At 53.2% G+C, this 13,729-nt stretch overlaps 1 protein-coding gene across 7 annotated transcripts in view; it reads left to right on the top strand.

Moving 5' to 3' along the window:
- Positions 1 to 768: 768 nt before the first annotated feature.
- LOC113887933 (granulocyte-macrophage colony-stimulating factor receptor subunit alpha-like) overlaps positions 769 to 13,729 on the top strand; it is a 37,259-nt gene continuing 24,298 nt past the window's right edge. For 3 of the 7 annotated variants that reach the window (XM_027535252.1, XM_027535250.1, XM_027535251.1), the window contains exons 1-9: positions 769 to 1,012; positions 6,591 to 6,692; positions 7,755 to 7,897; positions 9,194 to 9,317; positions 10,418 to 10,544; positions 10,638 to 10,810; positions 11,208 to 11,341; positions 12,046 to 12,075; positions 13,233 to 13,368. In XM_027535252.1, the coding sequence (XP_027391053.1) occupies positions 802 to 1,012; positions 6,591 to 6,692; positions 7,755 to 7,897; positions 9,194 to 9,317; positions 10,418 to 10,544; positions 10,638 to 10,810; positions 11,208 to 11,341; positions 12,046 to 12,075; positions 13,233 to 13,368 (1,180 nt within the window). In that variant the 5' untranslated portion in view covers positions 769 to 801. The remainder of the gene's footprint in view (positions 1,013 to 6,590; positions 6,693 to 7,754; positions 7,898 to 9,193; positions 9,318 to 10,417; positions 10,545 to 10,637; positions 10,811 to 11,207; positions 11,342 to 12,045; positions 12,076 to 13,232; positions 13,369 to 13,729) is intronic. The other 4 variants (XM_027535246.1, XM_027535248.1, XM_027535249.1 and 1 more) reach the window with 4 other exon arrangements.

Raw genomic sequence — 13,729 nt, forward strand, 5'->3', positions numbered from 1 at the left:
TTGATACTATGTGTATAGTAGATAATGAGTCAGAACCTGCTTTACAGCACAGGGGACTCTACTCAGGGCTCTGTGATAACCTAAATGGGAAGGAAATCCAATAACGAGGGGATACACGCATACTTATGCTGAAGCTCCAATCCTTTGGCCACCTGATGTGAAGTGCTGACTCGTTTGAAAAGACCCTGATGCTGGGAAAGATCGAAGGCGGGAGGAGAAGGGGACGACAGAGGATGAGATGGCTGCATGGCATCACCAACTCGATGGACGTGCGTTTGAGCAAACTCCGGGAGTTGGTGATGGACAGGGAGGCCTGGCGTGCTGCGGTCCATGGGGTCGCAAACATGACAACGACTGAACTGAACTGAGATAAGGGTACCAAGCTGGTACCGGATGTGAGTAGACTTGGGGAACCTTCTGGTCCAGTTCCTGGGAAGATGACCCTCTCCACATCTGTGATGAAAATGGTTGCTGAGGTGGGTTCAGTGGTAAAGAACCCTCCCACCAGTGCAGCAGACAGGGGTTTGATACCCCATCGGGGAAAAAAAATTCCACGTTCCATGGAGCAACTGAGCCCGTGCGTCACAGCTGCTGAAACCTGGGGGCCCTGGAGCCCACGCTGCGCAAGAGAAGCCACTGCAGTGAGAATCTTGTGTCCCACAGCTACGGAAAACAACCGCATGGTCAAAACATCAAAAAAAAGAAAAGGTCAGTGAGAACAGGCCACCTGGTCCCTGACCTGAGAAGATGTGGTGAAGCGTTTGGTCCAACTCTAAGAAGACGACCTTCTCCACGCGAGTGATGGGCGGGGGTGTGGAGACCAGAGGACCCGCCTATCCCAGTTCCTCCTCGTGGCAGGCGTGGCAAGGGGAGGGAATCGAGGAGAAGAAAACAGGAACCCAGCTGACGGCGTCTGGTCGTGCCGTCCACGGGCCATCACTGTCGGGTGAGAAAGAGAGGCGTCGGGGCGGTCAGACGTGGAAGCCTGGCAGGAGAGCGATGGGGAACGCAGGTTGGCAGACCGGAGCGTGGGGCGTGTGTGTCGGAGGGGAGGGGTGTAACCCGGTCCCCCCTGACCCCCGGGGTCCTTGAAAGTGCCACTTCTCTGCTTCTGTTGCTGCCGTTGACGGTGGGTGCTCCAGGTGGGTCAGAACAAACGTGCTACTCTATCTGCTAAGTTACTTGAGTCGTGTGTCCGACTCTGCGACCCCGTGGACTGTAGCTCCCTCCCAAGCTTCTCCAGGATTCTCCAGGGGATTCTCTGGAGTGGGTGGCCATGCCATCCTCCAGGGCATCTTCCTGACCCAGGCGTCAACCTGGGTCTCCTGCACGGGCAGGCGGAGTCTGTAATGTTTGCACCGCCTGGGAAGCCTTTCGGATGCAGGGCGCCCAGGCAGACAGGGTGATGGATGAGGGGTGGCGTGTGGGCGCAGCGTTCTCAGGTCCGAATGCGCCCCCGGGGACTTGGCCAGGTTGGGGGGAAAGATTTCGGAGTTCCCCGGGCCAGCCTGTGCCTGTCGGGATTGGAACGAGACTTGGGTTTGCGAGCTGTGTGTGCTGCAGTGATGGGGGCCCGTCGCGGTTACGGGTGCTGCCTGGGACGCTGGCATGGCGTTTTGTGTGGCTCAGTTTGTAAAGAACCTGCCTGCAATGCAGGAGACCCTGGTTCAAGTCCTGGGTCGGGACGATCCGCTGGAGAAGGGATAGGCTACCCACTCCAGTATTCTGGCCTGGAGAATCCCATGGGCTGTATATGTATAGTCCACGGGGTCGCAGAGTCAGACACGACTGAGCGACTTTCACTCACGCTCTCCCTGGCTCGCCCAAAAGCAGGGTGAGCTCCACGCGCAAGGTCGTGCAAGGGTCCCCCTTGGACTGGCCTCCCGGTTACCCAGCCCCCTCCAGGGCGTGTCCTGAATCTGAAAGACGGTGTCGGGCCCTCCTACAGGGTTGTAAAACTGAAATCTTTAAATGGGGAAAGAAAGCGCGGCCTGGTGGTTACCAAAACAAGAAGAGAAAGCGGGCATAAAAAAGCAAGGGGTGACTCGATTCCATGTACAGGAAGCAAAGCCGCACAGGCGAGTCCACGGAGGCAGAAAGTGGGTTCGTGCTTGGGGGGGCTGGGGGACCAGAGGTGGAGGCTGTCGGCTCAGGGGGACAGGTCTCCCTTGGGGAGACGGGAAGGTTCTGCAGCCAGGCTTTGTGGATGTGCTGAGTGTCTCTGAGTTGTACAAGGGGGCTTCCCTGGTGGCTCAGTGGTAAAGAATCCTTCTGCCGACGGAGGAGACACGGGTTCCCTCCCCGGTTCCGGAAGATCCCCTGGAGAAGGAAGTGGCAACCCATTCCAGTGTTCTTGCCCGGAGAATCCCCATGGACCAAGGAGCCTGTCGGGCTACAGTCCACAGGGTTGCAGAGAGTTGGACACGACTTAGCGACTGAGCGCAGAGGGTTGCACCCCGTGTGAATTTAGCCTGAATTTTTTTTTTTTTAAAAAAGGGCAAAATTAAGTGAAACAGCGATGAGATTTCTGTGGATTTCAGTCTTCTGACCACTTCTGTGAGGCTCCTGGAAGTGCCTCGTAAGATGGAAGTGACAATTAAATCAGGGATTGGCTGAATAAGATACATCATGTTGTTATTCAGTCGCTTAGTCATGTCTGACTCTTTCCGACCCCATGGACTGCAGCATGCCAGGCCTCTCTGTCCATCACCAACTCCCGCAGCTTGCTGAAACTCATGTCCACTGAGTCGGTGAGGCCATCCAACCATCTCATCCTCTCTTGCCCCCTTCCCCCTCTGCCTTCAATCTTTCCCAGCATCAGGGTCTTTTCCAATGAGTCAGTTCTTCGCATCAGGTGGCCAAAGGATTGGAGCTCCAGCTTCAGCATCAGTCCGTCCAGTGAACAGTCAGGACTGATTTCCTTTAGGATGGACTGGTTGGATCTCCTTGCAGTCCAAGGGACTCTCAAGAGCCTTTTCCAGTGCTACGATACATCACGCCCATTGCAGAGTCTCCTTTGGAGATTTTCTCACAGTCCTTGACCAAGAGCCGGGGTCTCCGACGCACTGATGATTTAAAGCGAGCAACTTTTGGGGATGGGTTTCTGTGTCCCTTTGTGGTATATGAGAACTCTTTTTTCGGTCAAGGTTACAGCAGTTTCTGGTTTTTGCTCCATCACGATGAGCAGGAAGCCGGCGGGAGTTCAGCGCACAAGTTAGTGGGGAAGTTGGGGTGAAGGGTGTTGATGAGTCTGGTGGGTTGGGGGGCACTTTGCTACCCCCTCTGCATGTCTACCCCGCACCACCACCCGGAGGCCGGCACGACGGTATGCCCCGTGGAGGAGAAAGCTGGACTCAGGGAGCTTGGTAAGACAGGTGCTGCCCTCACCGAGGAGGTGGGGAGACGGGTCAGGCTGCGGTTCCTCCCCCACCCCGCCCTGCACCCACGGCCTATCCCCCTCGTCTCCCGTTAAGCAAAGCTCAGACCGCAGACATTTCGCAAATTGCAGATGTGAAAATCCAGGCAAGGCCCCAAGAGCCGTGGGGGTGTGTGGATTGAGGAAGGTCCTCTCGGAGAGGTTCCGGGGTGCCGTGGGCAGGCAAGCACACCCCCTCCCCGCTGCAGGAAGCAGCCTCCCCCACAGGTGGGGATCAGACAGCAGGCCCCCGAGAAAGACAAAGTCTGCATGGGGCAGGGTCTCGGGGGGACGGTCCCTGGAGCAGTGGAACAGGAGATGACAGTCAGATGGGAAAGTTGGAACCGGTCTGGTGGGTTGTTTGGTTTTGGTTCCCCTCTGTGATGGCAAGTGAGGTTCCCTGAGGGGACGAGGTTGAACGTGGGTGGGCAGGAATCTGAGGCTGGGTGCTTGTCCCCGGGTGTGCTGACGGACAGGTGTCCCTGTCCTTAAGGAGGGAGGGTGTTTGTGGTCCTCCATGCTTGGCATCCGGCCAGGAGGACCTGGTGAAAATGCAGACCGTCTGAGTGAGTCTGAGAAGAGAAGGCGGAAGAGGATTAAATGTAGGAGGACCAGAGTGAGGAACGGAAGATGGAAGGAGACAGGAACGATGCAGGGATGCAGGAAGGGGAGAGAAAGAAGGGAGAGATGGAGGGAAACAGGCGAGGAGGAAAAACAAAAAACCTTGTCATTTGTCACGGCAACCGCCAGGAAAGGAACTCCCCAAGAGACAGAAGCCAGCTTGAGACCGGTAGACTCCATAAACCCAAGGACATGATGGAAAATACGACCATGCCCAGTAAAATGGAGACAGAGAGGGGGAGCCCTTGGGGAAAAGATACAGAGGTCAAAGGATGGGATTCCTGGGAGCACAAAAAGGTGAGGAGGGGGTCTGCAAGAACTCGGCTCGAGACAAATGGAGATTTGCAAAGGATGGGATTCCCGGGAGCCCAAAAAGGTGAGGAGGGAGTCTGCAAGAACTCAGCTCGAGACAAATGGAGATTTGCACTGTAGACGAATGGAAAGGCACATTACAAGTGAGAGCAATACTGGAAAGGAATCAGCACGACCCAAAGCAGCCAGGTATGATTCCTGGTGGCCCCGTGGACCGGAGCCCTGCCAGACTCCTCTGGGGTGGGTTGCCGCGCCCTCCTGCAGGGGGATCTTCGCGGCCCAGGAATCGAAATTGAGTCTTCTGCGTTGGCAGGCGGGTTGTTCACCACCTGAGCCACCAGCAAAGCACAGCCTAAAACCACTGCTGGGGAAACAGTGGGCACATCCACAGCTGCCACCCCAAACCCAGCTGGGCGATGAGGTGTTTTCCAGAGTGTGGCTTTGTGGGGGATAGAGGACGGTACCTTGGTAGTTTTTTTTGTTTTTTTTTTTTTACTTTAGTTTTTAAATTTTTATATTTTTGCCCAAATTGTGTGGCATGTGAGATCTTAGTTCCCCAACCAGCGACGGAACCCGAGCCCGCTGTGTGGGAAGCTCGCCGTCTTAACCCCTGGACTACGAGGGAAGTCCCTAAATTTTTTTGTTTAATGTTAGTCGAGTTTATTTGCTTAGGGCGTGTGTAGGTTTGTAGAAACATGAGGTTCGGAAAGTGTTGGGAATTCCTGCATACCCACTTCCTCCTACACTTAGTTCCCCAATGATGGACACGAAGCATCAGTCTGGACCGTCTCTTACAATTGATGGAGCAAGTTTGACGCAATATTCTTGACTCAAAGTCATAATTTGCATTAGGGGTCACTGTTGCTGTTGTCCAGTAGTTTGGCCACCAGATGGGAAGACCTGACTCATTGGAAAAGACTGATGCTGGGAAAGATTGAGGGCAGGAGGAGAAGGGGACGATAGAGGGTGAGATGGTTGGATGGCAGCACCGACTCGATGGACATGAGTTTGAGTAAACTCTGGGAGTTGGTGATGGACAGGGAGGCCTGGCGTGCTGCAGTGCATGGGGTCGCAAAGAGTCGGACACGACTGACCGACTGAGCTGAATTGGGCTTGCTGCTGGGTCTTCTGTGGGTTTGGACAAATGTGTAATGGCAGGTATCCATCATTAGAGCAGAATATTTCCACTGCCCTAAAATCTCCTGTCCTCCACCCACCTGTTCATCCCTCCTGTTCTCACAACCCCTGACAAGCACTGATGCTTTCTCTCTCTCCATTGCTGTTGTTCAGTCGCTCAGTCATGTCCGACTCTTTGGGACCCCATGGACTGCAGCACGCCAGGCCTCCCTGTCCTTCACCAACTCCCGGAGTTTACCCAAACCCATGTCCATGGAGTCGGTGATGCCATCCAACCATCTCATCCTCTGTCATCCCCTTCTCCTCCCGCCTTCAATCTTTCCCAGCATCAGGGTCTTTTCCAACGAGTCAGTTCTTCCCATCAGGTGGCCAAAGTATCGGAGCTTCAGCTTCAGTCCTTCCAATAAATATTCAGGATTGATTTCCTTCAGGATGGACTGGTTGGATCTCCTTGCAGTGCAACGGACTCTCAAGAGTCTTCTCTAGCACCACAGTTTGAAAGCATCATCAATCCTTTTCCACTCTGCTATAGTTTTACCTTTTCCAGAAAGTGATAGAACTGGAATCATGCACTCTGTGTGCATGCTAAGTCGCTCAGTCATGTCCGACTCTTTGGGACCCCGAGGGCTGTAGCCCGCCAGACTCCTCCGTCCATGGGATTCTCCGGGCAAGAATACTGGAGTGGGTGGCCATTCCCTCCTCCAGGGGATCTTCCCAACCCAGGGATCAAACCAGAATCTCTTAAGTCTCCTGTGTTGGCAGGCAGATTCTTTACCATTAGCGCCACTTGGGAAGCCCATGCACTTTGAACTCTTTTTCAAATTGTCTTTTTAGTTAATTAATTTATTTTTTAGCTGTACTGTGTACCATGGGGGATCTTAGTACACCGACCAGGGATTGAAACTGTGGCCCCCTGCGTTGGGAGGACAGAGTCTTAACCACTATAAGCAAGTGACCCAAGCTGCTGGCCAGGTCAGCATGCCGATGCTGACCATCACCCTGGAGAGAGTCCTGTGTTGTTGGGTTTTTTCCCCCATCTCCCTGGGGAAACATCACTGGTGTCCACATCAAGACTCCCACGCAGGCTGGTTTTTCTCATCTGCAGCGCTTCTGCGTTGTCTGGGCAGCCCTGGAAGTCTCCTGGCGACGGTGGTCCTCCTCTCTATGGTGCTTGACTCTGCATGGCTCCTCACCCAGGAGCAGCAGGGTGAGTATGTGAATGTGCCTGACCTCTTTCTGCTTCCCCCCATTCCCCTGACCCCAGCTTCTGGGATGCATTCCTATCACTTCAGTTCAGTTGCTCAGTCACATCCGACTCTTTGCGACCCTGTGGACTGCAGCACGCCAGGCCTGCCTGTCCATCACCAACTCGTAGAGCTTGCTCAGACTCATGTCCATCGAGTCGGTGATGCCATCCAACCATCTCATCCTCTGTCGTCCCCTTCTCCTCACACCTTCTGTCTTTCCCACATCAGGGTCCTTTCCAATGAGTCTATTCTGTGCATCAGGTGGCTAAAGGATTGGAGCTTCAGGTTCAGCATCAGTCCTTCCAATGAATGTTCAGGACTGATCTCCTTTAGAATGGACTGGTTGGCTCTCCTTGCAGTTCAAGGGACTCTAAGAGTCTTCTGCAACACCTCCGTTCAAAAACATCAGTTCTTCGGCGGTCAGCTTTCTTTATACTCCAGCTCTCACATCCATACATGACTCCTGGAAAAACCGTAGCTTTAACTAGACAGACCTTTGTTGGCGAGCCTATCGGCATAGCCACGCCTGATGGTGCCTGACTCTCTGCCTGTGACGAGATGGGATTAACTATCCTCTGCTCCTTGCTCGGTTGATATTCATTTATTTTCACAGTAGACGTCTCCACTGGGCCCGCCCTGGTGGCTCAGTGGTAAAGAATCCGCCTGCAGTGCAGGAGACATGGGTTCCATCCTTGGGTCAGGAAGGAGGGCATGGCAACCCACTCCAGTCTTCTTGCCTGGAGAATCCCACGGACAGAGGAGCCTGGCGGGCTACAGTCCAGAGGGTCACAAAGACTCAGACGTGGCTTAGTGACTGTATAACAACAGAGGCATCTCCGCTTGGAGAAAGGGGCAGGAGGGAGAGACGGGACAGAGGGTAGGGGACACAGAGGATTTGACAGGGGTGGTTGGCAGTGATCCCTAACGCTGATCTTTCCTTGCAAGACCTGAGGCGAATTGCTTGAGTGGGCATGGAGTTGGGAAAAGGGGCGTTTCTTGATTCCTGAGGTCACGTCTTGCAGATCTTCCAACCGTGAAGCCAAATGCCAGCCTAAATGTGAAGTTTGACCCACAGACGACGAAGCTGACTTGGGACTGCAGGGAAAACGCTAGCTCTGGGGAATGTGTGCTGATTCACAAGGAGAAGGGGCCGATTAAGAAAAAGGTAAGGTGGTTTGGGCACGCGTTTGAGCAAACTCCGGGAGATGGTGCAGGACAAGGGAAGCCCGGCGTGGCTGCAGTCCACGGGGTCACAAAGAGTTGGGCGTGACTGAGCCACTGAGCAGCAACGACAAGGTAGATTGCACAGGCCCCGTTGCGATCCTTTATCGAGCTCTCATCAAGCATGAGACAAAAACACAAGAGTGACCTGGGGATACGTCTAGGAAGTCATGGTGCGTGGTGCACCGGGGAAGTGACCCTCCTGTCCGGGATGTGTTCAGTAGGCTGACTCCCTGGGGGGGCCACGTTCTTTTCGCTCAATTGGCTCACGTGCTAGACTTGATCCTGAGCAAGAAAGAAACATTCGCTCGGCCTGTTACATGGAGCCAAACTAAACGGACTGACTTGGATACAGTGTAACCATGACACTGCTGAGACAATGATGCCTGTGGCATAAGACAAGAAAAGTCAGTCCCCTAGAAGAGGGTGTGGGGACTTCCCTGCTGGCTCAGACTTTGAGCTTCTGGCAGACGGGGGTTGTGGGTTCAGTCCCTGTCCCACGGGCTGCGTGGCGTGGCCAAAAACACAAGGTTGGGGGGAGTGTGAGGTTCCAAAAAATGGAAAGCGATGAGGGTGTAAAGAACAGTCCAAGCTGCATCCCTTGGGAGTTTGTGAGACCTAGAGGCTCCCAGACTTCAACTGGGAATCATGTAACCAGACTGTACATTTTCACAAGATCCCCGGTGAGCTCTAGGCGGGTTCGGAGGGAGGTTCAAGAGGCAGGGGACATATGTATACTTCCAGCCGATTCACATTGTTGCAGCAGAAACTAACAGACCATTGTAAAGCAATTATGTGCACATCCCTTGAGTCAAGTCTGACTCTCTGCAATCCTATGGACTGCAGCCCACCAGGCTCCTCTGTCCATGGGGTTCTCCAGGCAAGAATACTGAAGTGGGTTGCCATGCCCTCCTGCAGAGGATCTTTCTGACCCAGGGATGAAACCCATGTCTCTGGCGTCACGTGCATTGCAGGTAAATTCTTTACCCACTGAGCCACCTGGGAAGCCCAAAGCGATTATACTCCAATTAAAAATATATATATATACTTCATTCTTAAAAAGGTGAGCTCTGAACACTGACTTTCTGAACCTTGCTAGCGGGCCTCTTCTCAAAGAAGGTTACCTGGGTGAGATTTCACATAGGGAGGTGGATGTCATGACCAGTGCAGGAGCAAACGGCATGAGGATGAGAGGAAAGAAGACAGGTTCTTAACCCACGGGCCGGTTGCGTCTCTTCAGGTCAAAGACAGTGAGTGTCAGTGCACGTTTCAGGACTATTCTCTCCACGGGGGAGTCACGCTTACCGTTGAAGTACATGTCAACCAGAGACGGCTTTCAGAAATGCTGGTCTACACTAACCCAGGTAGGGAACACACGGGCGGTGACCCTTCTGCTCCCCACGAGCGTCTCGACACACAGGAATTGTGTAGATGTGAGGATTTCTTGGCTTTGTTTTGTCACTTGGGTGCTTTTGTCTTGGGCCGTTCCTTTGCGGCTTCTGGAATCGGACTTCCCTGACTGGGGAGGGAATGCGGGCCCACAGCAGTGAAAGTGTGGAGCCCTAACCAGTGGCCCGCCAGGGAGTTCCCACATTTGCTGTTTCAGTCTTCGCACGCCTTCCGAAACGATGACCACAGTCGAGCTGTTCACGTCTCTATTCTGCTGCGTGTGTTTTTTTTTTGTGGTGAGAACCCTTCAGGGATCTTCTCTCTTCAGTTCAGTTCATTCACTTAGTCGTGTCCGACTCTTTGCGACCCCATGGACTGCAGCACGCCAAGCTTCCCTGTTCATCACCAACTCCCGGAGCTTTCTCAAACTCTTGTCCATTGACTCAGTGATGCCATCCAGCCATCTCATCCTCTGCTGTCCCCTTCTCCTCCCGCCTTCGATCTTTCCCAGCATCAGGGTCTTTTCCAGTGAGTCGGCTCTTTGCATCAGGTGGCCAAAGGGTTGGAGTTTCAGCTTCAGCATCAGTCCTTCCAGTGAATATTTAGGACAGATTTCCTTTAGGATGGACTGGTTGGCTCTCCTTGCAGTCCAAGGGACTCTCAAGAGTCTTTTCCAACACCGCAGTTCATAAAGCATCAATTCTTTAGCGCTCAGCTTTCTTTATAGTCCAGCTCTCACATGCATACATGACCACTGGGAAAACCATAGCTTTGACTAGACGGACCTTTGTCGCCAAACTAATGTCTCTGCGTTTTAGTATGCTGTCTAGGTTGGTCATAGCTTTTCTTCCAAGGAGCAAGTGTCTTTTAATTTCATTTCTTTTCTCTTAGGGAATTTCAAGTGGACAATACAGTATTGTCAACTGTATCCGCCACGGTGTATGTTAGATCCCTGGAATGTATTCTTCTATTTTTTGGGAAGAGTCTGAGAAGGACTGATACTGATTCTTCTTTGAACCACGAAGCCATCGGGTCCATCCCTCTTTAAACATCGTTTTTTTCCGTACCTTCCCAGGTAGGGAGGGCACGGCTGCCCAAAACTTCTCCTGTGTTATCTACGACGCGGATTTCATGAACTGCAGCTGGGCCAAGGGCCGAGCGGCTCCCGACGACGTCCAGTACTTTCTGTACATCCGATCAAAGTAAGTGTTGACCTCACGTAGACAACCCTGACGAATGCTGCGAAGAAGTGAAAACTGCCCTGACGGTTCTCTGAACGTTTGGGGATCCGACAGGAAAAGAATCGAGAGGGAATGTCCTCGTTACCTGAAGGACTCGGGGACCCACGTGGGATGTCACCTCCAAGACCTCTCGGGATTAACGTCGTACAATTACTTCCTGGTTAACGGTACCAGCCAAGAAACCGGAATCCAGTTCTTCGACTCGGTTTTGCTGTTAAAGGAAATAGGTGAGAACGACCATCCGGAATTTAAAACCACTGCTTAGATAGATGTGACAGAATTTGTGTGGGCATTTGCATTGAGATCCCCGGAGATGCTGTAACACGTGAGCACATACTGGGAGACTTAAAACAGTGGAAATGTATTCTCCCAGCGTTTTGGAGGCCGCAAATCTTGGTCCCTTTCGGAGTATCTGAAAGAACCCGCACTCCCACATCTGTCTGTCTGCTCCTGCTGACAGCCAGCAGCCCTTGGCTTATAGATAATGATTCCAATCTCTGAAGCTGCTCCCTCCCTGGAGAACTCGGGAGCTCCTGTTTCTGTCGGGATAGCAGAAAGGGGTCTCCCGTCCGTGGAGTAGCGGAGGCATCCCGCATCACAGGTGTCTCCGGGGTCTCGTTACAGAGCAGTACAACCCACCTGACAACATCACCGTCCAGTGCAACGAGTCCCACTGCCTCATCAGGTGGGAAAAGCCCAGGACCCGACAGCCATGGCCCAACAGGGAGTTCCAGTACCAGCTGGACATCCAGAGACGGGTAAGTGGACTCGGCTCCGAGCAGGGCAGTGAGGCTCGGGGAGCCTGGCAGCCAGCCCCGCATGGAGACTGGACGACCTGGGGCACGAGAGTGGGGCGTGGAACGGGCGGGCATCCGGGGGATGCAGGGCCTAGCAGAGCAGAACGGGTGGGCGTCGGGGACAGTCCATGCTGTGCGCCAAGGCCCCTGGACCCGGAGCAGACACGGACACGCCCTCTCCTCACGTCCCCTGGACCAAGTGTAGACATAAAGACACCCTCTCCTCACGTCCCCTGGACCAAGTGTAGACACGAAGAGACCTCTCCTCACATCCCCCTGAACCCAGTGTAGACATGAAGACACCCTCTCCTCAGGTCCCCCTGGACACAGTGTAGACACCAAAGACCCTCTCCTCACGTCTCCTGGACCCGGTGCAGACACGGACGCACCCTCTCCTCCAAGCCCATGTGCATTCTTAATAGGACCCACCGACTGCTGCGTTTCTGGATGGAGCCATGAACCAGCGGCACTCTCTGTCGTGTGCATAGGTTTCCTCCTCCATGTGGAGCCAACTCCAGCTTAGGAGGAATGTAAGGAGCTCAGCTGTTTGTTGGGCACTGACTGTTTTGTCTTGACTTCATGGAAAGGGGAGATGGGATGAGATCTATTAAAAATTTCAAAATGGAGAAAAGTAAATACTCTCTTTTCGTTTTTTTTTTTTCTAGCGCGATACCAGCAGCGGTAGAAGTCAACTGGTGAGTGCCAACCCTGACCCTAAATATCACCCTCGTAGTTCAATCCTACATGTGTGTGGGCATGCCCAGTCGCTTCAGTCATGTCCGACTCTTTGTGACCCCGTGGACTGTAGCCCACCAGGCTCCTCTGTCCCTGGGATTCTCCAGGCAAGAACACTGGAGGTGGTTGCCCTGCCCTCCTCCAGGGGAATCTTCCCAACCTGGGCATCGAACTTGTAACTGCCTGTGTCTCTCTCACTTCAGGTGGATTCTTTATTCACACAGCCACCAGGGAAGCTCCAGTTTAATCATACAATATCCATCAATGGACACACACCAATTGGAATTGATCCAGCAGTGGCCAGTATGGAGATGAGATAAAAGTCAGATGATGGGGTTTCCATAGAGCAGTGATCTCCAACGGTTTTGGTACCGAGGACCAGTGTGTGGGAGACAAATTTTGCATGGACAGAGAGGGATGGTTTAAGATGATTTAATAATAATAAGATGGTTTAAGGGTGATTTAAGAGTGTTGCATTTATTGTCTACTTTATTTCTATTGTTACATCAGCTGTACCTCAGGTCATCAGGCCTTAGGTCCCAGAGGTTGAGGACCCCTGCCTTCGCATATCATCTAGGCAGTGATACACCCCTAGTTACCACTGGGGTGGGGTCTCCCTCTTCTATGCATGTTGCTCCAGGAAATACTTGAAGTGTCACAGAGATGATTGCGTCCCTCAAAACTCCTCTCGAGGGTGATCATCAAAGTACTTTTTGTTGATTTTTTCCAAGCTTCACCACCACTGTGACCTCGGTATCGTCCTCTATCCGATGAGGAACTTGAACTTGGTCCTCTGCACATCCTTCGCGGGGCCATGATCCGTCTATGGGTCTGTCCACATCCTCTGCAGTTCCTGAACCTTTGCTGCATCTGTACTGAACCGTCCCGGAAGCCCCAGGAGTAGTCACTCAGAAAATGCAGGACAATCACCCATTCGCTTTATTTATCTAAGCATCTCTCTGGAGTACTCAGGACGCAAATTACAACATTCATGCCCAGGCTGGGAGGGTGTGGGCTTAAATTTTTCACTTCGGTTGGGCAGACACACACACACACACACCCCCCCACTCTTTTTCTCAATACGGGGGACAGCTCTAACTTCCTGCTTTCCCCAAAGATTGTAGTATTTGGTGATTCCGGGAATAGATACAACTTTCCGAAACCGGGATCCAAAGTGAAACATACTGTGAAGATCAGGACAGCGGACGCCCGGAAAGCCCACTGGGGAGCCTGGAGCCAGCCCGTTGAGTTCGGTAGGTGTCCCGAGACCATCCCCGGACAGGTCCTGGCATTCCGAGGCCTTCTCTGAGCCATTCTGGGAAGCGTTCCCGTCCACGAGCCCCTGGTGACACTGTCCCCCTGGCAACGCCTGGTGAGTGAATGTGAGTTACCCAGGCGTGTCTGACTCTCGGCGACCCCGTGGACTGTAGCCCACCAGGCTCCTCTGTCCATGGGGTTCCCCAGGCAAGAATGCTGGAGTGGGTTGCCATGCCCACCTTCAGGGGATCTTCCCGACCTAGGGATGGAACCCGGGTCTTCTGCATTGCAGGCAGATTCTTTACTGTCTGAGCCACCAGGGAAAGATTAATTTAAACTATGGGCGGGGAAAAAAAA

The sequence above is a fragment of the Bos indicus x Bos taurus genome, chromosome X (assembly GCF_003369695.1).
Source record: "Bos indicus x Bos taurus breed Angus x Brahman F1 hybrid chromosome X, Bos_hybrid_MaternalHap_v2.0, whole genome shotgun sequence".
NCBI lineage: Eukaryota > Metazoa > Chordata > Mammalia > Artiodactyla > Bovidae > Bos > Bos indicus x Bos taurus.